The 26,010-nt window shown below is 46.5% G+C and overlaps 2 protein-coding genes across 2 annotated transcripts in view; one reads left to right on the forward strand and one right to left on the reverse strand.

The window, feature by feature from the left end:
• The window catches only part of LOC137300025 (angiotensin-converting enzyme-like), a 225,296-nt gene extending 216,319 nt beyond the window's left edge, over positions 1–8,977 (forward strand). Inside the window, exons 23-25 of the mRNA XM_067969117.1 lie at positions 467–589; positions 3,597–3,778; positions 7,163–8,977. Coding sequence (XP_067825218.1) covers positions 467–589; positions 3,597–3,778; positions 7,163–7,428 — 571 coding nt within the window. The 3' untranslated portion in view covers positions 7,429–8,977. The remainder of the gene's footprint in view (positions 1–466; positions 590–3,596; positions 3,779–7,162) is intronic.
• A 6,922-nt stretch (positions 8,978–15,899) lies between these two features.
• The window catches only part of LOC137300081 (solute carrier family 15 member 2-like), a 147,632-nt gene continuing 137,521 nt past the window's right edge, over positions 15,900–26,010 (reverse strand). The window contains exon 22 of the mRNA XM_067969176.1: positions 15,900–22,492. Within this exon, the coding sequence (XP_067825277.1) occupies positions 22,280–22,492 (213 nt within the window). The 3' untranslated portion in view covers positions 15,900–22,279. The remainder of the gene's footprint in view (positions 22,493–26,010) is intronic.

A 26,010-nucleotide genomic window follows, 5' to 3' on the forward strand; every position in this document is an offset into this window, starting at 1 on the left:
TGACAAGAATGGAATTGTGGGCTGGGCCCAGGATAGACAGTCACTGCCGATGCTAATAGAGGTGGAGCATTCCCATACTCCCCAGGAAGAGCAAAGCTCCTCTGATGCCCCTAAGCTATAAGGTGGGCTTCACTCTCGCTGAGTGGTCTGGGTGAAGCAGCCGGCTGCAGGTAGTGAGAGAGACAAGAGAACGTGGGAGCGTCAGGGAATCAGTCGGTAGGGGCAGCAAGACACTTAAGATGACCAAGAGACTCGGTGGATCTCAAACTTGACAGCAGTCTCCCAACATGGCTGGGCAAGTAGTACAGGTACCTTCACCAGAATTAAATTGGATTACACAATGCCTCACGATGCTCTAGTGATGTGGTCCTGGCTGGAGCAGGAAGTATGACAGTACCGAATATCACTAATATGTTCATTTAAACGCCACACCTGAGATCTACCTGTCTGTCTTACTCTTCCTCAGGTACTTTGTGAGCTTCATCATCCAGTTCCAGTTCCACGAGAGCCTTTGTAAAATTGCCAATCAAGTAGGACCCCTGTACAAATGTGACATCTACCAGTCAAAAGCTGCAGGAAATCTCATTGGGTAAGAACTATGTAAAGCAAGATGACTTCCCATCTAGGGAGGACCTTAATTAACTGCCCTCAAGATGCCTTTGAACTTTTTTGATCAAGATACCAGGAACATACAGGAATTACTAGATGAGAAAAGACCAAGGTCCATCGAGTTCACCATCTACCATCCTGGTATTCGCATGAAACATCGATAATGGAGTTGTTTACTAATCATAGCAATCAATCCCTATCAATTAGTCTACAATTGACACAAGGACAACCTCAGTGCTGCAAAGCTTTGAAGACCTGTTTTTGGGAACCAAAGTCACCTGTTCCTCCCAAGCATGCTACACTTGCCACATGACATGTCTCAAATTACTCACACGCTGTATCCCAAAATGTTATTTTCTGAAAGAAATCCAGCTAATTTGCAGTTGAATGAGTCAACACTAACTGCTCTTACTGTCGCCATAGATTGACCACTCGCTCACTGAAATAACGGCCTCGATATTAACCCCCCCCCCCCATCAATGGGCAGGAAAGGGTCGGGCAAGGGGTTAAAATCCTAAAAATCAAAATCCCGCCGTGTTCCCGGCTGCTGTAATATTTATGGCAGTGATTCAGGCCCTGGACGAGGCTCCTGCTAACAGCAGGCGGGGGCTTACTTAAGATTCAGATGTCGCAGTGCTATGATGTCACCGGCACTGCAGAGTAATGTTAAGGTCCACTCGGGGGGAGTACCACGCCGACTGCTGCCCGGCAACAACAACATGGCGGGAGGAACCCACCGGTCAGGAGAGGCCCAGGTAGGTCTAAAAACTTTCCCTCTTTGAACTCCTTGTGGGCCAGGCAGAGCAGGAGTGCTCCCCCCAGGCTCTGCAAGAAACCACTGGGCCTCCCCAGTCCCAGCATCCCCACAATCGTCAGGGAACCCTGAGATGGCATCCCCCGATCTCACACCGTGAAGAAGGAATCCCCAGCCCTTCCGATCTTTAGGCTGATGTCAAGGAAACCCCCAGCCCATTGATTGCCTGGGAACGTTCCCGTGGCTCCCCGGCTGCATCCAAATTCCTGCTACCGCTCACCGACCAGCAAATTTGGCCGGGTGTTGGGCAGGAGTCCAGGAAGTTTTCTTTAAATGAGGCCCTGCCGTTAGGATCCGACCTGCTGCCCACTACTGGGCTCCCACACCCTTCCCAACCCCCCTCCCCCAACCCCGTAAAAATTGAGGCCATTGTTTCCACAGATTAGTTTTGAATTTACCTCCCTTCAAGTGCAGGTCGTGACCTCTGGTTCTATAGTTCTGGACAAGGTGAAACGGCTTTTTATGGTGTACATTGAGAATTCTATTCAAATGTAAAGCCCTTAAGTGAAGCAAGTGGACATGAATCCTTGGCATATAATCACCCACACTGTGTTACACTTCAGCACTAAATGAGCACCCTCACTCAGTGATACCACACAACTCCATTTGTAGGAAATGGAGATATCCTGGAATTCCATCATGGCAGCACAAGGACTGCAGCAGTTCAAGGCAAAAGCCCATCATCACCTGCTCAGGGTGTTGCCCACATCCCGAGACCAGGAGATGACCAGGACAATTTGCTGCTCTTATTTAAATACAGTAGTGTCATGGGATCGGTAGAGCCACCTGAACGGCACCTCCAACAATGCAGCACTCGTTGAAGTGTCAGCTAGATTACATGCTCATGGGCCTTAAACCCTTGACCGTCTGATTCAGATGCCAGAATGTACTCAGACCTGTGTTAAGTGTCTTTTTTTTTATTCGTTCATGGGATGTGGGCGTCGCTGGCAAGGCCAGCATTTATTGCCCATCCCTAATTGCCCTTGAGATGGTGGTGGTGAGCCGCCTTCTTGAACCGCTGCAGTCCGTGTGGTGAAGGTTCTCCCATAGCGCTGTTAGGTAGGAAGTTCCAGGATTTTGACCCAGCGACTATGAAGGAACGGTGATATATTTCCAAGTTGGGATGGTGTGTGACTTGGAGGGGAATGTGCAGGTGGTGTTGTTCCCATGTGCATGCTGCCCTTGTCCTTCTAGGTGGTAGAGGTCATGGGTTTGGGAGGTGCTGTCAAAGAAGCCTTGGCGAGTTGCTGCAGTGCATCCTGTGGATGGTACACACTGCAGCCACGATGCGCCGGTGGTGAAGGGAGTGAATGCTTAGGGTGGTGGATGGGGTACCAATCAAGTGGGCTGCTTTGTCCTGGGTGGTGTTGAGCTTCTTGAGCGTTGTTGGAGCTGCACTCATCCAGGCAAGTGGGGAGTATTCCATCACACTCCTGACTTGTGCCTTGTAGATGGTGGAAAGGCTTTGGGGAGTCAGGAGGTGAGTCACTTGCCGCAGAATACCCAGCCTCTGACCTGGTCTTGTAGCCACAGTATTTATGTGGCTGGTCCAGTCATGCATTTCAACGGTTTGATTGCTGTACAGCTGGGTAACCACCACAAGGTCATCTACACCACGGCCCATTAGATGGCCTGTGACTCTTTCCTGGCACAAGGAGGCTTCTCCATCGGAAATCGGACTCAAATAGATGCACTGATGCCGTGCAGCTTTTCCACCCCTTCCCATCACCACCAGCATCCCAGCCAAATTACCGGGCATCAGATTGGGCAGTAACACCACAAACCATGACTCCATACATGGTCACCACCAGTAGGTGCTATTGGCTCGTTTTAGCTCATTCCAGTGAGAAATGAATCCCCAGATTCCTGGAACAGATGATCGAAGCCACCAGCTGCCCAAAGTGTAATCCCGTTCCGGTTGTTCTAGGACAGAAGGTGTTTTTGGCTGTTTTTGTACTTATTATACGATTAGCCCTGCAACAATCACATCTAATGGTAATACCAGGTTCTACATTCTCAAATTCTCAACGTGTGTGCTACAACATCCAGTATTGCCTTTTAGAACTAGTAGGATTTTGGATGGAGCTTGCTGGTTTGCTTTCCCTGCTCCAGAGACCCAAACCTCCATTACTCAGAACTAAAGCCAGTGTCTTCACCTTTATCTTCACCTCAGGAGTGCCATGAAGCTGGGGAGCAGCAAGCCTTGGCCCGAGGCCATGAAGATGATCACGGGGAACCCGAATATGTCTGCTGAATCTTTGCTGAAATACTTCCAACCTCTGACAGATTGGCTCCTTCAAGAAAACAAGAAGAACGGTGAGACCCTGGGATGGCCTGAGTACGACTGGACTCCAGGTGAGCAAAAGTTACTGTACTAATAGAATACAATTTCCAGCTTGTTATTGAGGTACCAGAAAAAAGATTAGAACAAGTTATCATAGTGTTTGAATAGAGGTTAGGGTTGGTTACAATTGTATTTGAATGAGGATTGCAATTGGTTACGGTGACAGAAGCTCAAGATTAGCTAATATTGGGGGAGGAGACGGAGCACGCCATTGACAGACACCGTGTGACCATACGCACACACTTAGACATTCACTTTAAATATGCAGTTCCATTGGAATTCCCTAGCCAACCATCTCCAATTCCCTGCCCCTCCCTTATCTCCAATTCCCTGCCCCCCCCTTATCTCCAATTCCCTGCCCCTCCCTTATCTCCAATTCCCTGTCCCTCCCTTATCTCCAATTCCCTGCCCCTCCCTCTCTCTAATTCCCTGCCCCTCCCTCATCTCCAATTCCCTGCCCCTCCCTCATCTCTAATTCCCTGCCCCTCCCTCATCTCCATTTCCCTGCCCCTCCCTTATCTCCAATTCCCTGCCCCTCCCTTATCTCCAATTCCCTGCCCCTCCCTCATCTCCAATTCCCTGCCCCTCCCTTATCTCTAATTCCCTTCCTCTCCCCTATCTCCAATTCCCTGCCCCTCCCTTATCTCCAATTCCCTGCCCCTCCCCTATCTCCAATTCCCTGCCCCTCCCTCATCTCCAATTCCCTGCCCCTCCCTTATCTCTAATTCCCTACCTCTCAACCTATCTCCAATTCCCTGCCCCTCCCTTATCTCTAATTCCCTGCCCCTCCCCTATCTCTAATTCCCTGCCCCTCCACGATCTCCAATTCCCGGCCCCTCCCCTATCTCTAATTCCCTGCCCCTCCCCTATCTCCAATTCCCTGCCCCTCCCTTATCTCTAGTTCCCGGCCCCTCCACTATCTCCAATTCCCGGCCCCTCCCTTATCTCTAGTTCCCAGCCCCTCCCCTATCTCCAATTCCCTGCCCCTCCCTTATCTCTAGTTCCAGGCCCCTCCCCTATCTCCAATTCCCTGCCCCTCCCTTATCTCCAATTCCCTGCCCCTCCCCTATCTCCAATTCCCTGCCCCTCCCTTATCTCCAATTCCCTGCCCCTCCCCTATCTCTAGTTCCCAGACCCTCCCCTATCTCCAATTCCCTGCCCCTCCCTTATCTCTAGTTCCAGGCCCCTCCCCTATCTCCAATTCCCTGCTCCTCCCTCATCACCACAGGACACTTTTTTGTGGTAAGAAGTGCTAATGCTTTTCATTGGACAAATGTTCCCTGTTAATCAGAAGTCAAAGTCAAGTTCTCCTTTGGTGTGAACTCCAAACTTAAAAATTAGACGGCTGAATTGTTTGACCCCAGACCACAGGTGGGTCCCTTCACTTCAGTGTTAAAGCACCTGCCCCTGGGTTTTCCAAAGGGTTCTTTGACGATGGGTGGGACCTCCAGAGAAACTGCATCGGTGGCTAAAAATGGATGCTTCTCCAGGATTGCCGGTGACCTCGGACCGTAGTTACGCCAGGAGGTCGGGAGAACCCGGCAGAAATTCTCCCCCCACCCCCGATTTCTTCTACAGTAAATTTGGATGTGTAAATATTATAAATATTTAAATAAATGGGTGCTAACTCCAAGGGGCCAAGGAAGAGACTTCTGCTTAATGTTTATGATGAAGATATAGGATAAAATACTCATCCTTAGCGCTCCTAGCTCAGCGATTCATGCGCCAGGAGCGCATAGTGGAAGTGCATGTCCAGGTTTGTGACCTTACATAGAATTTACATAACAAAAACTCAGGCCATTCAGCCCAATAGGTCTATGCCGGTGTTTAAGTTCCACACAAAGCCTCCTCCCTCCTTGCTTCATCTAACCCTATCAGCATGTCCTTCAATTCATTTCTCCCTCGTGTGTTTATCTTGCTTCCCCCTTAAATGCATCTATGCTATTCGGCTCAAATATTCCTTGTGGTAGCAAGTTCCACATTCTTATCACTCCGAGAAAAGAAATTTCTCCTGAGATATGCCCTCCTGTTGTGCAAAACTATGCCCCAAGTCAGCCAAAGGCAAAAACATACCCTACTGACGACATGGTTTGGACGCAGGAACTCTCAGGCCCTGGGGAAGGGGGCAGGGGGGAGCAGTTGGTGGGAGGGGAAGAAATTTTCGGCAGAACCAAGTTAAACTGGCCCTTTAAATTCCAGTAGGACAAGTCTTCGGCCCGCCACCCCCCTCAAGTGAAATGGGGAAATATTAGGGGACGTTCCTTGATTCCCTGGGAAGTTCCACCATTCTGGCTTTATAAGGTCAAAGGTGCTCACGCCAGCAGAAATCTAGTGTGCGTCCCACAGAGGGCCTTAAGCGGGCCCCAAATCTTTACAGTGCAGAGGAAATTGATCCCATAAAGGATCGATCATCTTCTCCAAGATGTCTGCCAGCTCCATTGGCAGCAGAAGATTAAAGGAATGAAGGTTTTCGTCAGACCCTTGCTGGGTCCCTTCGCCGCTGTCGGTGTGGCGTGGCACTGCTCCTACATTCCGACCGGCCGTTTTATGCGGGCACTCCCGACGAGGTTGCTGTACTCCACCGCACTAGGGCCAGCGGACCGGTTGCTCCAGAACTTTCAGGACCTCCATCTCACTAGGAGCTGTGGAGGAGCAAAAGGAGTTTGGGCGTCCCAGCGCACAAATCATTTAAAGCTAGTGGACAGGCACAAAAAGTAATCAAAAAGACTGATGGGATGTTGGCCTTAATGTCAAGGGGACTGGAATAAAAAGGGAAGGAAGTGATGCTTCAGTGCACTGAGCCTTGGTCAGACCGCATCTGGAGTATTGTTCTGGGCACCGCAACTCAGGAAGGATTTATTGGCCATGGAGGGAGTGCAGCGCAGATTCACCAGATTGATACCAGGGCTAAAAGGGTTAAATTATGAGATCAGGTTTCATAAACTCAGCTTGTATTCCCTTGAGTTTAGAAGGGTTGATCTAATCAAGGTGTTTAAAATGCTAAAGGTGTTCGATAGGGTAGATAGAGAGAAACTATTTCCTCTGGTGGGGGAGTCCAGGACAAGGGGGCATAACATTAAAATTCGAGCTAGGCCGTCCAGGAGTGAAATCAGGAAGCACTTTTTCACACAAAGGGTAGTGGAAATCTGGAACTCTCTCCCCCAAAAGGCTGTGGATGCTGAGGGTCAATTGAAATTTTCAAGACTGAGGTAGATAGGTTTTTGTTAGGTAAGGGAGTCGAGGGATATAGAACAAAGGCAGGTAAATGGCCATGATCTGATAGAATGGTGGAGCAGGCTCGAGGGGCTGAATGGCCTACCTATGTTCCTATGTTAATTTGTGTCAACCCATACGCTCATCAGAACAGGGATTAAGTTTCACACATTTCTTTCCAGATCGTGTCTCCGTTGAACCTCCAGCTCCGACTCCGACTCCAACTACGACTCCGACTCCGACTCCAACTACGACTCCGGCTCTGGAGGGGAATCCAGTGTATTTTCTGGGAATGAATTTAAAACAAGAGCAGGCAAAGGCAGGACAGTGGATCCTGCTCGTACTGGCCCTAGTCCTGGCTATAGCAGTCATCGTCCTTGTAGCAAAAATGATTTTAAGAAAGAGACGTCCAAGCAAATCAACATCTGAACTTGAAATGGAAAAATAAATCTCATCAGGTCAGAACTCTTCCACTATGCAAAAAAGATAATAATTCAACACTCAATTTGTATTTGGAAATCTGTTCTAAGAATGTCTAATTAGTCACTTGGGTTGGACAGTCTCCATCCTATGGACACTTCAGCAATGACTGGGTGCCTGGTGCAGGGATGTGAAATAATATCTTAAAGGGTTCTCTTACATCTGTAATTTGTTGTGATTTTTAAATGTGAAAATAATGTAAGTTGGAGCAGTGTCAGGTGACGTTGTTGAGATTCCATGACAGTAAACATGCCGTTTTATAGTGATGTTTGTTCTCTGGGTGTTGGTGCGACCCTGAGCCTAACTGCAGTGGAAATGTGACCATATCTTACCGCAGCAAGTGAGCACTTAACTGATAACAGGGCTGAATCCAGTATTGGAGGAATGAGTTTCCCCACTGAAGGTTATAGCATGGATTATGTCCCCTTCTTTTCCGAATCCCAGAATCCCTCTGATGACCTCCCTAACCCTATAGGCATTGGCAGTGCCAGCACCATTGGCATGCCCATATAAAATAACCAGGCAGCGCCCCATATCGTAAACTAGCTGGCGTCTGAGGGATGCCCATAATGCATCAATCCTGGCGTAATATCAACAAGCAAGCGGAGCACAACAATCTTTCAACCAATCACAAGGAGAAAGCGTTAATTGCGAGATGCTGGTGCAGGATGTGAATGGCCTGGGGATATTCCCACCATACCTCAATAACCAAATGATTACTTTAAAACAGGTAACACGGACAGCACTATACCCAGCTGTAAATCTAGTCTCTGTAAAGCCTCGCAGGACTTTTAAAAGAAGTTTCTGCATTTGTTTTTTAAAATTCTTTTCCTCCCCTAAAGTATCTGACTGTTGAAGAGGTGTTAAATGTAATGGCTCAGTGAGTTTCTCCAGTGAGTAGTTGAGCCGGACAGGGTATGAAGGTCCCAGGTTCAATCTTCAGTCTGTGCTGAGTTGGTTGATCTCAACCAGGTTGTCAGTTTGGGTGCTACCATTTGGCCATTGCACCTCTGGGCCGGGAAGGTGAAGTTTAGTCAGTGTCCTCCTCCTGATGGAATTGCACATGTGGACGTGGGATGAGAAGGTCGGGCTCGACTGTGATATCCCTGGTGGTCAAATAGCCTGCCAGCACTCACTTTCAAGGCTCGCACGTCAATAATGGCCATTTTGGGGCAAGGTACCCAAGGGGAACCAGTGATCTTGAGAACCAGACCCCAGAAAGTAGCCAACACCTTCAGGAGAGAAGGGGAGAAAATCGGTGAGGAAAACATATCAAAAATCTACCACCAAAACCAAATCTAGAGGCAACCTCTGAAAAATATTCTGCTGCATTCTAGAAAGATCTAGCTCCTAACATGTAGTTATATGCATTCATTGCATGATTTTTGTGCAAGTTCCAATCCATGTTCTGTGGTGATTCACATAGGAAGTGTTCAGAGAATGTAAGCCAGGAACACATGTCTGAGGAGACTGGTGTAGCAAATAGCATGCACAATATACTTGACCTGTTTTTAACAGTATTGCGTCCTGTGTACTTTATTCACTGCAGTTTCACTCACGAAAGGTGGGGATACCATTGTCTCTCCTCCATGCCATGCATTTTTGGGTGGGAACAGTGTTTCTGGAATCCAAGCCAGTCATGATGACGTCAGAATGTACTGCAGGAAGGAGAAGCACGGAGCCCTTAGAGACTGGCCTGGCTGTGTGTTCCTGTTTTCTCCATCCCCGCTGTAACATAAGGCACTGGGCACTGGCACAGGAGTACACTTATAAATAAATTATTGGAATTTACCAATCAACAACATCAGCAACTTGTATTTATATAGCACCTTTAACGTAGTAAAACGTCCCAAGTCACTTCACAATCAGACAACAATTGACACGAACCACATAAGGAGACATTAAGACAGGTGACCAAAAGTTTGGTCAAAGGGGTAGGTTTTAACGAGCGTCCTATAATAGGAAAGAGAGGTGGCGAGGCCAAGTGGTTTAAGGAGGGAATTCCAGAGCTTAGGGCCTAGGCAGCTGAAGCCACGGCCACCAATGGTGGGGTGAAGGAAATCGGGGATGAGCAAGAGGCCAGAATTGGAGGAGCACAGAGATCTCGGAGGTTGTAGGGCTGGAGGAGGTTACAGAGATAGGGAGCGGCGAAGCCGGTGAGGGATTTGAACACAAGAATGAAAATTTTAATATCAAGGCGTTGCTGGAATAGGAGCTAATGTGGGTCAGTGAGCACAGGGGTGATGGGTGAGCGGGACTTGGTGCGAGTTAGCATATGGGCAGTTTTGGATGAGCTCAAGTTTATGGAAGGTGGAAGATGGGAGGCCAACCAGGGGAGAGCATTGGAATAGTCAAGTCTGGAGGTAACAAAAGCACAGATGAGAGACAGTCAATCATTCTCTTATGATAGGAAGTACTCAGGGCACATATGAGGAAGGAGCTTGAGTTCAGATGGGGGAATAGTATTGTTTGTCCTCAAAAACAAAATCTTCAGCAGCCCGAGGTCTTCAGAATGGAAGCAAGTCAACAATCAGCAACTACTTGTGAGAAAGTATTGGCTGTTCCTCCAAACAGTTAATGCCAGTACGGGAGGACAGCGATGGGGAAGAGCTCCCCTGGGTTAGTAAAGGCTTGGGAATGAACACTGCTCATGCAGCCTGCAGGAGGCCGGCAACTTTTTAGGGCATCCCATCGTTCAATTTTCACAGTCCATTCCAGATTGGGGTCAGTTATCTGGTTCAATGTTCTTTCCTTTTAACTGAATGCTGAATGTTACTAGGCTGGACACGTTCACCACCTCCCACGAAGCCAAGCCCAATCCTTTGAAGATGGAGCAGAAAATAAGTTCTATACACCTAGAACATCCTCAAATATGACTTCATTCAAGCAAACTTTATTGATTCTGTCCCAGTAACCGGCACTTATTGGAACTAATTGATAATCTCACTCAATGAAACCCAAAGACGGCAGGTGTGAAGAATGGAAAAATGTCACAATGTCTAACATGTGTTGTACCTGCCCTGGGAGGATTTGATGGACAGTGTAGAGGGAACTTTACTCTGTATCTAACCTGTGTTGTGCCTGTCTTGGGAGTGTTTGATGGGACAGTGTAGAGGGAGCTTTACTCTGTATCTAACCTGTGCTGTACCTGTCCTGGGAATGTTTGATGGGACAATGTAGAGGGAGCTTTACTCTGTATCTAACCCGTTCTGTACCTGTCCTGGGAATGTTTGATGGGACAGTGTAGAGGGAGCTTTACTCTGTATCTAACCCGTGCTGTACCTGCCCTGGGAGTGTTTGATGGGACAGTGTCGAGGGAGCTTTACTCTGTATCTAACCAAGCTGTACCTGCCCTGGGAATGTTTGATGGGACAGTGTAGAGGGAGCTTTACTCTGTATCTAACCAAGCTGTACCTGCCCTGGGAATGTTTGATGGGACAGTGTACATAAGAACATAAGAACATAAAAATAGGAGCAGGAGTAGGCCATACAGCTCCTCGAGCCTGCTGCGCCGTTCAATCAGATCATGGCTAATCTTCAACCACAACTCCACTTGCCCGCTCGATCCCCATATCTCTTGATTCCCCCAGAGTCCAAAAATTGATCTCAGCCTTAAATATACTCAATGAATCAGCATCCACAGCCCCCTGGGGTAGAGAATTCCAAAGATTCATGGGCCCTCTGAGTGAAGAAATTACTCCTCATCTCAGTCTTAAATGGCCGACCCTTTATCCTGAAACTATGACCCCTAGTTCTAGACTCTCCAGCCAGGAGAAACAACCTCTCAGCATCTACCTGTCAAGCCCCCTCAGAATCTTATATGTTTCAATGAGATCACCTCTCATTCTTCTAAACTCCAGAGAATATAGTCCCATTCTACTCAATGTCTCATCATAGGACAACCCTCTCATCCCAGGAATCAATCTAATGAACCTTCATTGCACTGCCTCTAAGGCAAGTATAACCTTCCTTAGATCAGGGGACCAAAACTGTGCACAATACTCCAGGTGAGGTCTCACCAAAGTTCTGTACAATTGTAGCAAGACTTTTTTTTATTCATTCATGGGATGTGGGAGTTGCTGGCAAGGCTAGCATTTATTGCCCATCCCAAATTGCCCTTGAGAAGATGGTGGTGAGCCACCTTCTTGACTTCCTTACTCTTGTACTCCAACCCCCTTGCAATATAGGTCAACATGCCATTTGCCTTACAAATTGCTTGTTGTACCTGCATGTAAACTTTCTGTGTTTCTTGTACGAGGACACCCAAATCTTTCTGAACACCAACATTTAATAGTTTCTCAACATTTAAAAAATATTGTTTTTCTATTCTTCCTACCAAAGTGAATAACCTCACATTTCCCCACATTATACTCCATCTGCCACCTTCTTGCCCGCTCACTTAACCTGTCCATATCCCTTTGCAGAATCTTTGTGTCCTCCTCACACTGATTACTTTCCCACCTTGCTTTGTATCGTCAGCAAACTTGGATGCATTACATTCAGTCCCATCATCTAAGTCATTAATATAGATTGTAAATAGCTGAGGCCCAAGCACTGATCATTGTGGTATCCCACTTGATACAGCCTGCCAACCTGAGAATGACCCGTTTATCCCTACTATCTGTTTTCTGTCCATTAACCAATCCTCTATCCATGCTAACATATTACCCCCATCCCACGAGCCCTTATCTGGTGTAACAATCTTTTATGTGGCACCTTATTGAATGCCTTTTGGAAATCCAAATATACTACATCCACTGGTTTCCCTTTATCTACCCTACTAATTACATCCTCAAAAAATTTAATAAATTTGTTAAACACGATTTCCCTTTCATAAAACCATGTTGACTCTGCCTAATCATATTATGATTCTCTAAGTGCTCCGTTACCACTTCTTTCCAGCATTTTCCCGACGACTGATGTCATGCTAATTGACCTGTAGTTCCCTGTTTTCTCTCTCCTTCCTTTATTGAATAGCGGTGTTACATTTACTACCTTCAAATCCGCTGCGACCATTCTAGAATCTAGAGAATTTTGGAAGATCACAACCAAAGTAACCACTATCTCTGCAGCCACCTCTTTTAGAACCCTCCGTTTTAGAAACCAGAGAAGGATGACAAAGAAATTGATAAAAAGGGAGAAAATAGAATATGAGAGTAAACTAGCAAGAAATATAAAAACAGATTGTAAGAATTTCTACAAGTGTGTACAAAGGAAGAGAGTAGCAAAAATAAATGTTGGACCCTTAGAGGCTGAGACAAGAGAAATTATAATGGTATATCTGTTTTTATATTTCTTGCTAGTTTACTCTCATATTCTATTTTCTCCCTTTTTATCAATTTTTTTGTCATCCTTTGCTGGTTTCTAAAACTTTCTCAATCCTCAGGCTTACTGCTATTCTTTGCAACATTATAAGCCTCTTTTAATCTAATACTATCCTTAACTTCTTTAGTTAGCCACGGATGATCACTTTTCCCATGGAGTTTTTATTTCTCAGTGGAATGTATATTCGTTGTGAAATTTGAAATATTTCTTTAAATGTTTGTCATTGCTTATCCACCGCCATACATTTTAATCTAATTTCTCAATCTACCTTAGCCAACTTGCCCCTCATACCTATGTAATTGGCTTCATTTAAGTTTAAGACTCTAGTTTCGAACTTAAGTATGTCACTCTCAAACTCAATGTGAAATTCTATCATATTATGATCACTCTTCCCCAGAGGATCCTTTACTATGGAATTACTAATTAACCTTGTCACATTACACAATACAAGATCTAAAATAGCCTGTTTCCTGGTTGGTTCCACAACATATTGTTCTAGGAAACTGTCTCGAGTGCATTCCATGAACTCATCCTCCAGACTACCTTTGCTAATTTGATTTGCCCAGATTTGTAGAGGGAGCTTTACTTGGTACCTAGCCTGTGCTGTGCCTGCCCTAGAGTGTTTGATGGATCAGTGTAGAGGGACCTTTATTCTGTATCTAACCTGTGCTGTATCTGACCCATGACTACGTGATGCTCCTACAGAGTCCCTGAAATATAAAGTATTCCATTCCCCAGCACTGACACTTTCACCTTGATCGGCACAAAATGTCCTATGATGAAACTCTCAGAGTAAACCCCAAAGCCTCTGTTGCCAGTTGCACACTCACACACTGCTGGGAATATGTGTCAATTTGGTGTTTGTGAAATAATGGCACAATCCAGATATGATGGAGTCACCAATGGAAAATTGCATCTGCTTCTTGGGAAGGTCCTGGTCCTAAAGCAGTGGATAATGGGCTTCTCTCTAAGACGTGTGCACCACAAAGAAAGTGTTAATGAGCTCCCACCACATAATACATTCTCAGCAGTCAAGTAGCTCGGAAGTTGCTTTGCGCCCATATAAAGGGTCCTGTTTCTTAAAGGGGACTCTGTCGGGTATCTGTAGCAAGTGGCTGTATTTTGACCCAGTGATTTTTATTAACACTTTTTTTATCGTTCACATATCCAATCCATCACCAAGACCACCTACTTCCACCTCTGTAACATCGCCCATCTCTGTTCCTGCCTCAGCTCATCTACTGCTGAAACCCTCATCCATACCTTTGTTACCTCCGGACTGGACTATTCCAACGCTCTCCTGTCTGGCCTCCCATCTTCCACCCTCCATAAACTTGAGCTCATCCAAAACTCTGCTGCCTTGTATCCTAACTTGCACCAAGTCCCGTTCTCCCATCACCCCTGTGCTCGCTGACCTACGTTGGCTCCCGGTCTGGGCGTGCCTCGATTTTAAAATTCTCATCCTTGTTTTCAAATCCTATCTCTGTAACCTCCTCCAGCCCTACAACCATCCGAGATCTCTGCGCTCCTCCAATTCTTGCCTCTTGCACATCCCTGGTTTTCATCGCTCCACCATTGGCGGCTGTGCCTTCAGCTGCCTAGGCCCTAAGCTCTGGAATTCCCTCCCTAAATCTCTCCGTCGGTCTACCTCTCTCTCCTCCTTTAAGACGCTCCTTAAAACCTACCTCTTTGACCAAGCTTTTGGTCACCTGTCCTAATATCTCCTTATGTGGCTCGGTGTCAAATTTTGTTTGATAATCACTCCTGTGAAGCACCTTGGGATGTTTTACTATGTTAAAGGTGCTAATTAAATGCAAGTTGTTGTTGTTACTGATAATACACGGACATTCTTACAACTAAACCCTCAGAATTCATTTGTGGCTGTTTGCCAAGGGGACTAAATCATGCAGATCTTCCATAGCACTTATGAATATCACACCGGATATCCCTCTTTATCTGTAAGTTCTTAAGCAGGAAGAGGAAGATCAGTAGAGACATGGGGATAGATCTGACTTTGTGTTAATCGAGTGATAGCGAGTCGGCAGCCCGATTTACAACTCTCCCCATTTTTACATCCAATGAAGTTAAGCTCTACCCCATGGATCCAGATGGTTTTACACCTGAGGCCCTCAAGAAAGAACTTCCCATATGCCACACCTATGCAGTCAAGGCATTAAAACCTGCACATATGTAAAAAAAAATTCTTCTCATCTCCCCCCTAGTTCTTTTGCCAATTATCTTAAATCTGTGTCCTCCGGTTACCGACCCTCCTACCAGTGGAAACAGTTTCTCCCTATCTACTCTATCAAAACCCCTCATAATATTGAACACCTCTATTAAATCTCCCCTTAATCTTCTCTGCTCTGGGGAGAACAATCACAGCTTCTCTAGTCTCTCTACATAACTGAAGTCCCTCATCGCTGGTACCATTCTGTTAAATCTCCTCTGCACCCTCTCCAGGGCCTTGACATCCTTCCTAAAGTGTGGTGCCCAGAATTGGACACAATACTCCAGCGAAGGCCTAACCAGCGATTTATAATGGTTTAGCATAAGTTCCTTGTTTATGTACTCTATAAAGAAAGAACTTGCATATATATAGCGCCTTTCATGACTTCAGGGCATCCCAAAGCTCTTTACAGCCAATTAAGTACTTTTGAAGTGTAGTCAATGTTATAATGTAGGAACCCTCGTTGTTCTGTATTTCTACATTTACTTGACTGCACCTGATTGAGTAGATCCCTCCCCCAAAAATCCCAGGTCTTTCCAACTGTTACATTCCTGTCCCAGATTCCCTGTAGTTTGAAGCTGAAAGGAGCGTTGAGTTATACAGCAGGTCCCTTACCCTCTCTCCCCCCTCCCCCGAGAGAGCAATCCTAGGATTACTTTTCCAGTTCTCTCCTCTCCCGAAAAAAAATGGGAAAAGAACCATGCGTGGGTGTGCAGGATTATTTTAATGCAATAAACACAGAGCCCAAAGAAACAGAACGGCCGGGAATTTCCTGGGAGCTGCTCGCGCTGCTCTGCCATAACTTAGCCCGAAGCGCGAGTAGCTCCCAGGAAATTCCCATTCAATAAATACACAGGTTACAGTGCCCACCCCACCCCTCCCCCACAGAGCCATTAAACCACAGGCAAACTCTTCAAATAAAACAGAAAACACACAGCAGGTCAGTGAGCATCTGTCTACGCTTGAACTGTGGCCCCCTTGTTCAGGCATGGTAAGTCATCAGTTCCCCTCAGACCCTGGCTGACCTGCTAAGTGTTTCCAGCATTTTCTGTTTTCGGTTCAGATTTCCAGCATCTACATTTGTTTTTTTTTGCTTTTCACTTCGAACATTCTTCAACTTCAATTAACTGAAAATCTGGTAAAGATGTGAAGGGGTTCGAGTGACATAGAATTACATAGAATTTTACAGCACAGAAACAGGCCATTCAGCTCAACAAGTCTATACCGGTGTTTATGCTCCACACAAGCCTCCTTCCTCCCTACTTCATCTCACCCTATCAACATATCCTTCTATTCCTTTCTCCCTCATGTGCTTATCTAGTTTCTCCTTAAATGCATCTATGCTATTCATCTCAACTACTCCATATGGTAGCAAGTTCCACATTCTCATCACTCTCTGGGTAAAGAAGTTTCTTCTGAATTCCTTATTGGATTTATTAGTGACTATCTCATATTTATGACCTCTAGATTTGGAAACATTTTCTCTACATCTACCCTATCAAACCCCTACTTAATTTTAAAGACCTCTATTAGCCTTCTCTTTTCTAAAGAAACGAGTCCCAGTCTGTTCAATCTTTCCTGATAGTTATAACCTCTCAGTTCTGGTATTATCCTTGTAAATCTTTTTTGCACCTTTCCAGTGCCTCTTGTAGCAATAGGGATCAGGGAGAGGAGCAGCAGCAGACTACAAGAGGGCAGCTCATCGCAAACCGCAAAACATATTTGTGCCACATTGCTACAAAAGACTTTTCCTTGACTATCACATCTAGTTAGTGCATTAATAGTCTTGTCTGCATCTTCCTCCTTCCCATCACTACGATACCATCATCTCAGGACCCTTCTTTATCCATATCAAATCTCTGAGTAAAGAAGTTTCTCCTGAATTAATTATTGGATTTATTAGTGACTGTCTTATATTTATGGTCCCTAGTTTTGGACTCCCCCACAAGTGGAAACATCTTCTCTAAATCTACCCTATCAAACCCCTTCATAATTTTAAAGACCTCTATTAGGTCACCTCTCAACCTTCTCTTTTCTAGAAAAAAGACCCCCAACCTGTTCAGTCTTGACCGGGCCAACTCTCTCGTGTAAGTTATATAAAGCAAACCAGCTTGGTATCTGAGTGAAAGAAATGCACCCACTTTGAAAATGATTCCCTTTGATCCATGTCGCCCTCCCTTTTCCCTCCACCCATAAAATAATCGGCATTAGTATCAAGAAGTAATTCAAGGATAGTCGGAAGCTGAGGCATTTTTGCGTTGGAATGCTTTTCACCTGAAGTGCTTGGTTAAAGTTCCCTGGAATAGACTTCAGCTGAGATCAGTTTACCATCCCCTGGTATCTACAGAGAGGCAAACAACTGGGTCTGAGGTTATTAATCTCCTGAGAATAACCAGATCAGTGCTGACATATCAACCACATACCACTTGGCTTTATCTCTATTATTGCACATTGTTCTTTTTGGTCACTTTATTATTCGAGTGTTAGTCCAAATCAAACACTGAGAGCGATGGACTGGTCAGTGACAGCAAAATTCACACATTATTCATTCAGAGGATCAGTGTCAAACCATCAGGAACAAACAGTAACAGAGGGCATCACTGCTATACTCACACAACACACAGACACAAGCACACACACAGACACATACACAAACACACACACAAACAAACACAGGCACACACACACACACACACACACAAACAAACACAGGCACACACACACACAGAAACACAGGCACACACACAAACACAGGCACACACACAAACAAAAACACGGGCACACACACAAACACAGGTGCACACAGGCACACACAGACACACATAGGCACACACAAACAAACACAGGCACACACACAATACACAGGCGCATGCACAGACACACACAGACACACACAGGCACACACACAACACATACACACAGGCACAAACAGGCACACACACAAACACACACAGGCACACACACAACACACAGACACATGCACACACACACATATAAGCACATGCACACAGACATACCCACATACACAGATCCATACACACATAATGCACACACACAAACACATACACGCACATGCACACAGACATACTCACAGACACACATGCACATATACACACAAAAATGCATACACACAGACATACACACACACAAATACATACTCACATACACCCACACTGATACACACTCACACATACACACTCACACACATACATTCTCACACACACACACATACATTCTCACACACACACATAAACTCACACACACACACACACACTCACACCAGTGCTATTCACACACCCCTCTCGCACACAGATGCAAACAGTTGTATGTACGGTCAGTCTTCAGATACCCCTGCACCCTGAATATCTCCTGGACCAGCTCAGTGTGGCTCTTCCTGTTGTGCAGGTGGAAGATGGCCAAGGGCACGTGCTGCCGTATTACCCAACCAAACGTTGAGTCAATGGCGTCATGACATGGTTCAGCGACCAGTGACCGCATCTTGACTGAGGGGCTAGGAATGGGTTCCAGTTGGTTTGCCCACATATCAGACACTGTCATATTGCCTAACCAGAGAGGTGTTGTCCTGCCCGCACCAGAGCTTGGACATGCCCCTGGCCTATCGGAGCCACCCGGCACTTGCTATGCCAACTAGATTCCACTTTCCTTGGGGCCCATGCACCCTGAAGATGATCCCTCATGGCCTCATGAAAAGATGTGTATTGGGGATAATGAGAATGGTTGTTGCCATCAGACTGGTGAGCCATATGTGATACTTTGCTGAAACACATGACCTCTCTAGTGAAGGAGATGGCAGTTTCCGGAGGACAGTAAATCAACCTGAGGAGCAGGAAACCTTTCCCTAGTGAAATGCAAGACAGGGTACTAAGAAGTGCCCAGTCCTGTTTTGGTCCCATAAAGTAGTGGGCACCTGTAGGACAGCTGGCCAAGCGGGGGATCTGATGAACCAGTCATCCAAACATAGGTAGACATGAAAGTCCTTGCATCCTGAGATGGACAACTGCAACAGACAGGCACTTGGTAACCATCATTGGATGAGACGCTGAAGGGAGCACTGTACTGAAGCTGAGATACACAGGAATTGCTGGACGTAAGAAGACCAAGGACCATCTAGTTCGCCTTCCACCATCCCAGTAATCGCTTGATCGTAGAATCATAGAAAGGTTACGGAAGGAGGGCATTCAGCCCATCGAGTCCACGCCGGCTCTATCGCACGAGCAATCCAGCTAGTCCCACTCTCCACCCTTTCCCCGTAGCCCTGCAATTCTTTTCCTTTCAAGTACTTATCCAGTTCCCTTTTGAAGATCATCATTGAATCTGCCTCCACCATCCCCTCGGGCAGTGCATTCCAGATCCTAACCACTCGCTGTGTAAAAATGTTTTTCCTCATGTCACCTTTCGTTCTTTTACCATTCACCTTAAATCTATGTCCTCTGGTCCTTGACCCTTCCGCCAATGGGAACAGTTTCTCTCTATGATACAATGATAATGAAGTTGCTGACTAATCATAGCAATCAATCTCTATCAATGAGTCTACAACAGGCCCAGACATGAGGTGAGGAAAAACTCCAGTGATGGAGAACTTTGGGAACCATAGGTCCAAAGCCACCTGGGCAGACATACCCAAATGGCAATATAGAAACAGGCACCTTTGAGGTTAATGCAGCAGAAATTCAGTCGGGATTCTCCTGGGCTCCCGTGGTAATGTCGGTGGGAGACTGGCGGATCTCCCCAGGGACACGGCGTAGGCCATAAAGAGCGGCCGTGTAACACCGTTTCCCTGGGGGTCCCCATGTTGAAGTCACCCTGGGAGGCCGGGAGGAGCCCCTGCATAATTTCAGGGCCACAGCCCCAATTCTGAGGCGTTCCTCTGGTATTTATGGCCTCTTGGCGATTCTGTTGCTAAAATAAAGGTGGAGATATTCTGTGTTTGTTATTGTGGTTGGCAGTGCCCACTTACGCAGGCTCTGAAACAAGGCAGTGGGATACCAGTGAGAGCTTAGACCATCTGTCAGAAATTCCTCTCTTCCCCTACTTCATTTCACTTTGCACGGGTTAATGCCTCGGCCTAACGTCAAGGCCGCATTAATTGGGCTGCTGGAAAAGGGGCTTGGTCGCGGCCGATGCTTTTGATCGCCAAAGATTTCGCTCTGGTAGGACGCCATTTGATTAGTTTTGCACTGAGCGTGGAGACGTTGGTTTTTTACTGTCCAGGAGAAGGTTTGATCTTCAGTAAAGTTTAATCTCAGAGCTGATCTTAAATGGATTCCATCGTATTGTAGAAACATCGTATGCGTAGCAAACAGCAAAACTGCTTGTCTTCGACCCCGAGGCAAGTGCTGAGATGTAGGAACAATTTATATCCATTTCTTTTTCTGCTTTTTAAATATTTTCGACTGGGCCAAATAGGGGAAATAGGACAGACTGGAGCCGGCTTGGCTGGGTTTGACGATTGAGTCTGAAATGTGCAGCCTCCCTTCGAGAAACTTGGGATGTGTTCACCCTGCAGCTGTGGAGTCATTATGCAATGGTTTGGCTTCGCTCTGATGCTGCAGTGATTGTAACACTGCGGCCTGAACCCAGAGCCGGGGCCTGATGCTGACATCCGAGTGCGACAAGCTGGAGGAGTAGGGGTCGCCAACTCTCCATGATTGGCCTGGAGTCTCCGGAAATGGAAGATTAATCTCCAGGACACTGCTGCAAGCAACTCAGGGAGAAAAATCACAGGGATATTAAAATTGTCTGACGAAACGTCTTCGACCTGAAACGTTAACTCTGTTTCTTTCTCCACAGATGCTGCCTGACTTGCTGAGCTTCTCCAGAATTTTCTGTTTTTATTTCAGATTTCCAGCATCCGCAGTATTTTGCTTTTGAAAAAAATTGTGTGTATTTTTTCATTTTCTTTCAACACTTTCATTTATTAATTATATAAATACTGGAGATGGGAGAAAAAGACTGTTTGAAGAATCGTCCAATCAGGTAACAAAGAATCCGCTCGCTTTCCATTTGGGATGGGAAGGCAGTCCACGGGCGACCAATGGTGGGAGCGGGGTAATTGGAAGTGGGGGGTCATGTGATAAAACCTCCTGGAATACGTCCAACCAGAGTTGGCAACACCCTGTAGGAGGGAATCTCATTCCACTACACTTTGGAGTCACTTTCAGGCCATGACGTCCAATTTAGAATATGTAAGTTTAGCATTGGTTTGAAACCAGAACTGCTGGGCACTGGCGCTAAATGTCCACTGAGAGTCCACCTGCAGGGACTGGTTCAGTAAATGAGGCATCTTTTTCCAAAACTGCACTGCACAGGTCTTCTTGTCCTGAACCAATTCTCGGCCCTTCGAAGGCTGGTGTCTCACCTTTACTATGGGGTCGTGCATCACAGCAGAAGTCCGTCTTCATGCACTCGTCCTGATGGTGGTGGCCACCTTCGTCGTCCCAAGTGCCTGACTGCTCATGAGAACCCTACAGCTGAACCTACTCCACCAGTGGTCTTCCCCGCAGGTCTTCATTGTTCCAGCCGGTGGAGGTAGAACAGGCCTCTCCACCGAGGGGGTGAAGCCACGATCGGAATGTCCCAGGCGGCCTTGTTACAGACATCACCTCTTCAATAGATGTTTGCCTGTACAGATGAGGGTGGGGGTGTACATGCAGCATGAATGGGCTCAGGGCTAGGGCACTGAGTTGAAGATATAGATGTTTATGAGATCAGCGAGTGGCTTGTAGTGGGAGAGTTTTTTTTTCCCTTTTCCAGGAATTCAGTGCCATCAAAAGGAATTGAGGTAATTTTGGAAATCTCGATAGCAACTTCTCTCTTATTGCACATGTTGCGTTTACCGTTCATCTCAAACTAAGGCCAATATGGTCAAAATGTGATGGTCACTATTGGGACCAAGAAGTCCCCAACCTCTGCTGCAGCTCACACTTGCATTTGGGGCCTCATCTGGATCTGCTCCAGCTGTGTTCAGATCCAGTTAGCTCCTGCTTATTTTCCACTTCACCATAAATCAACATTCCCACAAACATTGAATATGGGAGCAGGACGAGGCCAATAAATTGTTTAAAATAAGTGCTTAAGATTAATTAACTTAATGGGAGTAGGAAACAAGATCTGTACACACACACACACACACACACACACACACACAATTTAAACACACACTTACACATACATATTGCTGATTTCCACTTAGTGTCCTTGTGATTAGCAAAGTTCTGGATGAACGGTCCATTTGCTTTCTGAGGATCTAGCTGTTGGGTTGAGTTTTATGTTCTTCACTCATGTATGGCGGAGGTGCCTTTAACTCTGAGTTCAGTCCATCAGATTCATTCCCTTTGCTGGACTCAGTGAGGGCAGTGTCTCCAGTATCGATCGGGTGATATTTATACAATCTTGCTGTGGCGATGAAGATCAGTGAAACCAGCCCCATGAGCGCAGCAAACAGGAAGAACTCCACCGCCTGGTACCAGGAGAGAAAGAGAGTAACACGCATTAGTGAAGCCTAAAAACCAAGGGTCCATTGTGCCTTGAACAGGGCACTGGGCAACTAGCCTCCTTCCTGTTCTCTGACTCTATGACCGGGCACTAAACAAATTCTTGATCAATGCTAAAGGGAACTAAGAATAGCAAAAGTATTCTCCTTTTACCTGGATCCTCTTGAGGGCCAAGAGAAATCTGCAGGGTTTTTCTTTCTTTTTTTAAATTCGTTCATGGGATATGGGCGTCACTGGCGAGGCCGGCATTTATTGCCAATCCCTAATTGCCCTTGAGAAGGTGGTGGTGAGCCGCCTTCTTGAACCACTGCAGTCTGTGTGGTGAAGGTTCTCCCACAGTGCTGTTAAGTAGGGAGTTCCAGGATTTTGACCCAGCGACGATGAAGGAACGGCGATATATTTCCAAGTCGGGATGGTGTGTGACTTGGAGGGAAACGTACAAGTGGTGGTGTTCCCATGTGCCTGCTGAAGATGGTAGTGGTTGTTGGAGGCCAATCATCTCAGCCCCAGGGCATTGCTGCAGGAGTTCCTCAGGGCAGTGTCCGAGGCCCAACCATCTTCAGCTGCTTCATCAATGACCTTCCCTCCATCATAAGGTCAGAAATGGGGATGTTTGCTGACGATTGATTGCACAGTGTTCAGCTCCATTTGCAACCCCTCAGATAATGAAGCAGTCCGTGCCCGCATGCAGCAAGACTGGACAAAATCCAGGCTTGGGCTGATAAGTGGCAAGTAACATTTGCGCCAGACAAGTGCCAGGCAATGACCATCTCCAACAAGAGAGAGTCTAACCACCTCTCCTTGACATTCAACGGCATTACCATCGCCGAATCCCCCACCATCAACATCCTGGGGGTCACCATTGACCAGAAACTTAACTGGACCAGTCACATAAGTACTGTGTCCTTCTAGGTGGTAGAGGTCGTGGGTTTTGGAGGTGCTGTCGAAGAAGCCTTGGCGAGTTGCTGCAGTGCATCCTGTGGATGGTACACACTGCAGCTACGTTACACCGGTGGTGAAGGGAGTGAATGTTTAGGGTAGTGAATGTGGTGCCAATCAAGCGGGCTGCTTTTTCCTGGATGGTGTCAAGCTTCTTGAGTGTTGTTGGAGCTGCACTCATCCAGGCAAGTGGAGAGTATTCCATCACACTCCTGACTTGTGCCTTGTAGATGGTGGAAAGATTTTGGGGAGTCAGGAGGTAAGCCACCCGCCGCAGAATACCCAGCCTCTGACCTGCTCTTACAGCCACAGTACTTATGTGACTGGTCCAGTTAAGTTTCTGGTCAAAGGTGGCCCCCAGGATGTTGATGGTGGGGGATTCGGCGATGGTAATGCCGTTGAATGTCAAGGAGAGGTGGTTAGACTCTCTCTTGTTGGAGATGGTCATTGCCTGGCACTTGTCTGGCGCGAATGTTACTTGCCACTTATCAGCCCAATTCTGGATGTTGTCCAGTCTTGCTGCATGCAGGCACGGACTGCTTCATTATCTGAGGGGTTGCAAATGGAACTGAACACTGTGCAATCAATCGTCAGCAAACATCCCCATTTCTGACCTTATGATGGAGAGAAGGTCATTGATGAAGCAGCTGAAGATGGTTGGGCCTCGGACACTGCCCTGAGGAACTCCTGCAGCAATGCCCTGGGGCTGAGATCCAACAATCACTACCATCTTCCTTTGTGCTAGGTATGACTCCAGCCACTGGAGAGTTTTCCCCCCAATTCCAATTGACTTCAATTTTACTAGGGCTCCTTGGTGCCACACTCGGTCAAATGCTGCCATGATGTCAAGGGCGGTCACTCTCACCTCACCTCTGGAATTCAGCTCTTTTGTCCATGTTTGGACCAAGGCTGTAATGAGGTCTGGAGCCGAGTGGTCCTGGCGGAACCCAAACTGAGCATCGATGACCAGGTGAGTAAGTGCCCCTTGATAGCAATATCGACGATACCTTCCATTACTTTGCTGATGATTGAGAGTAGACTGATGGGGCGGTAATTGGCTGGATTGGATTTGTCCTGCTTTTTGTGGACAGGACATACCTGGGCAATTTTCCACATTGTCGGGTGGATGCCAGTGTTGTAGCTGTACTGGAACAGCTTGGCTAGAGGCGTGGCTAGTTCTGGAGCACAAGTCTTCAGCACTACAGCCGGGATGTTGTTGGAGCCCATAGCCTTTACTGTATCCAGTGCACTCAGCCGTTTCTTGATACCACGTGGAGTGAATTGAATTGGCTGAAGACTGGCTTCTGTGATGGTGGGGATATCGGGAGGAGGCCGAGATGGATCATCCACTCGGCACTTCTGGCTGAAGATGGTTGCAAACGCTTCAGCCTTGTCTTTTGCGCTCAGGTGCTGGACTCCGCCATCATTGAGGATGGGGATGTTTACAGAGCCTCCTCCTCCCGTTAGTTGTTTAATTGTCCACCACCATTCACGACTGGATGTGGCAGGACTGCAGAGCTTTGATCTGATCCGCTGGTTGTGGAATCGCTTAGCTCTGTCTATAGCATGTTGCTTCCGCTGTTTAGCATGCATGTAGTCCTGAGTTGTAGCTGACAGGTAACCTGATAGGGGTTTTTAAAATCATGAAGGGGTTTGATAGGGTAGACAAAGACCTGGAAAATATGTTTCCACTTATGGTGGAGTCCAAAACTAGGGGTCATAAATATAAGATAGTCACTAATAAACCCAATAAGGAACTCAGGAGAAACTTCTTTACCCAGAGAGTAGTGAGAATGTGGAACTCGCTAACACAAGGAATAGTTGAAGCGAATAACCGAGATGCATTTATGGGGAAGCTAGATAAGCACATGATGGAGAAAGGAATAGAGAGATAGGGTTAGATGAAGTAAGGTGGGAGGAGGCTCACGTGGAGCTCGAACACCAGCATAGACCAGAATGGTCTGTTTCTGAGCTGTAAATTATATGTAATAATATGTAATTCCCCCATTTGCTGAAACAGCAGAGTTTTGTTCCTTGGGAAGGTAAGTGCCCTGGAGTAGCAGTGACAGTATTGGGGTTCCCCAGGCCTTCCTGCATTATAAGGCCTCCTTTTAGTGTCTCTCGTTGGCTTTGTGGAGGGAGTGGAAGAATAAATCAGGCAGAAAGTGCACACTAAATGACAGTAACTATGAGAGAGAATTTATCCATTTCAGTTGAACACTGTCTGCTGATGAGATTCTAGTATCAGCGATCCGTGACGCTGACTGATGGGGAGCTGAGTGAATCCCCATTACCAGAGCCAGAAATGCAGGGGCAATTCAGAACCAACAGGCCAATGTGCCAATGCAACCCAACACCCAGTTTGCGATCAATAACCTCCTTCCTTAAACCCAAACGATCTCAACTGTCGTCGCTAACTGCGTTCAATCGAACATGTTTCCAGAAAATGAATAGAACAAAAAAAAAGAAAAGGAGAATTAATACCAGCCAGAATTCAGGGTCATAAGAACATAAGAACATAAGAAATTGGAGCAGGAGTAGGCCA

This window comes from Heptranchias perlo, chromosome 30, assembly GCF_035084215.1.
Source record: "Heptranchias perlo isolate sHepPer1 chromosome 30, sHepPer1.hap1, whole genome shotgun sequence".
NCBI lineage: Eukaryota > Metazoa > Chordata > Chondrichthyes > Hexanchiformes > Hexanchidae > Heptranchias > Heptranchias perlo.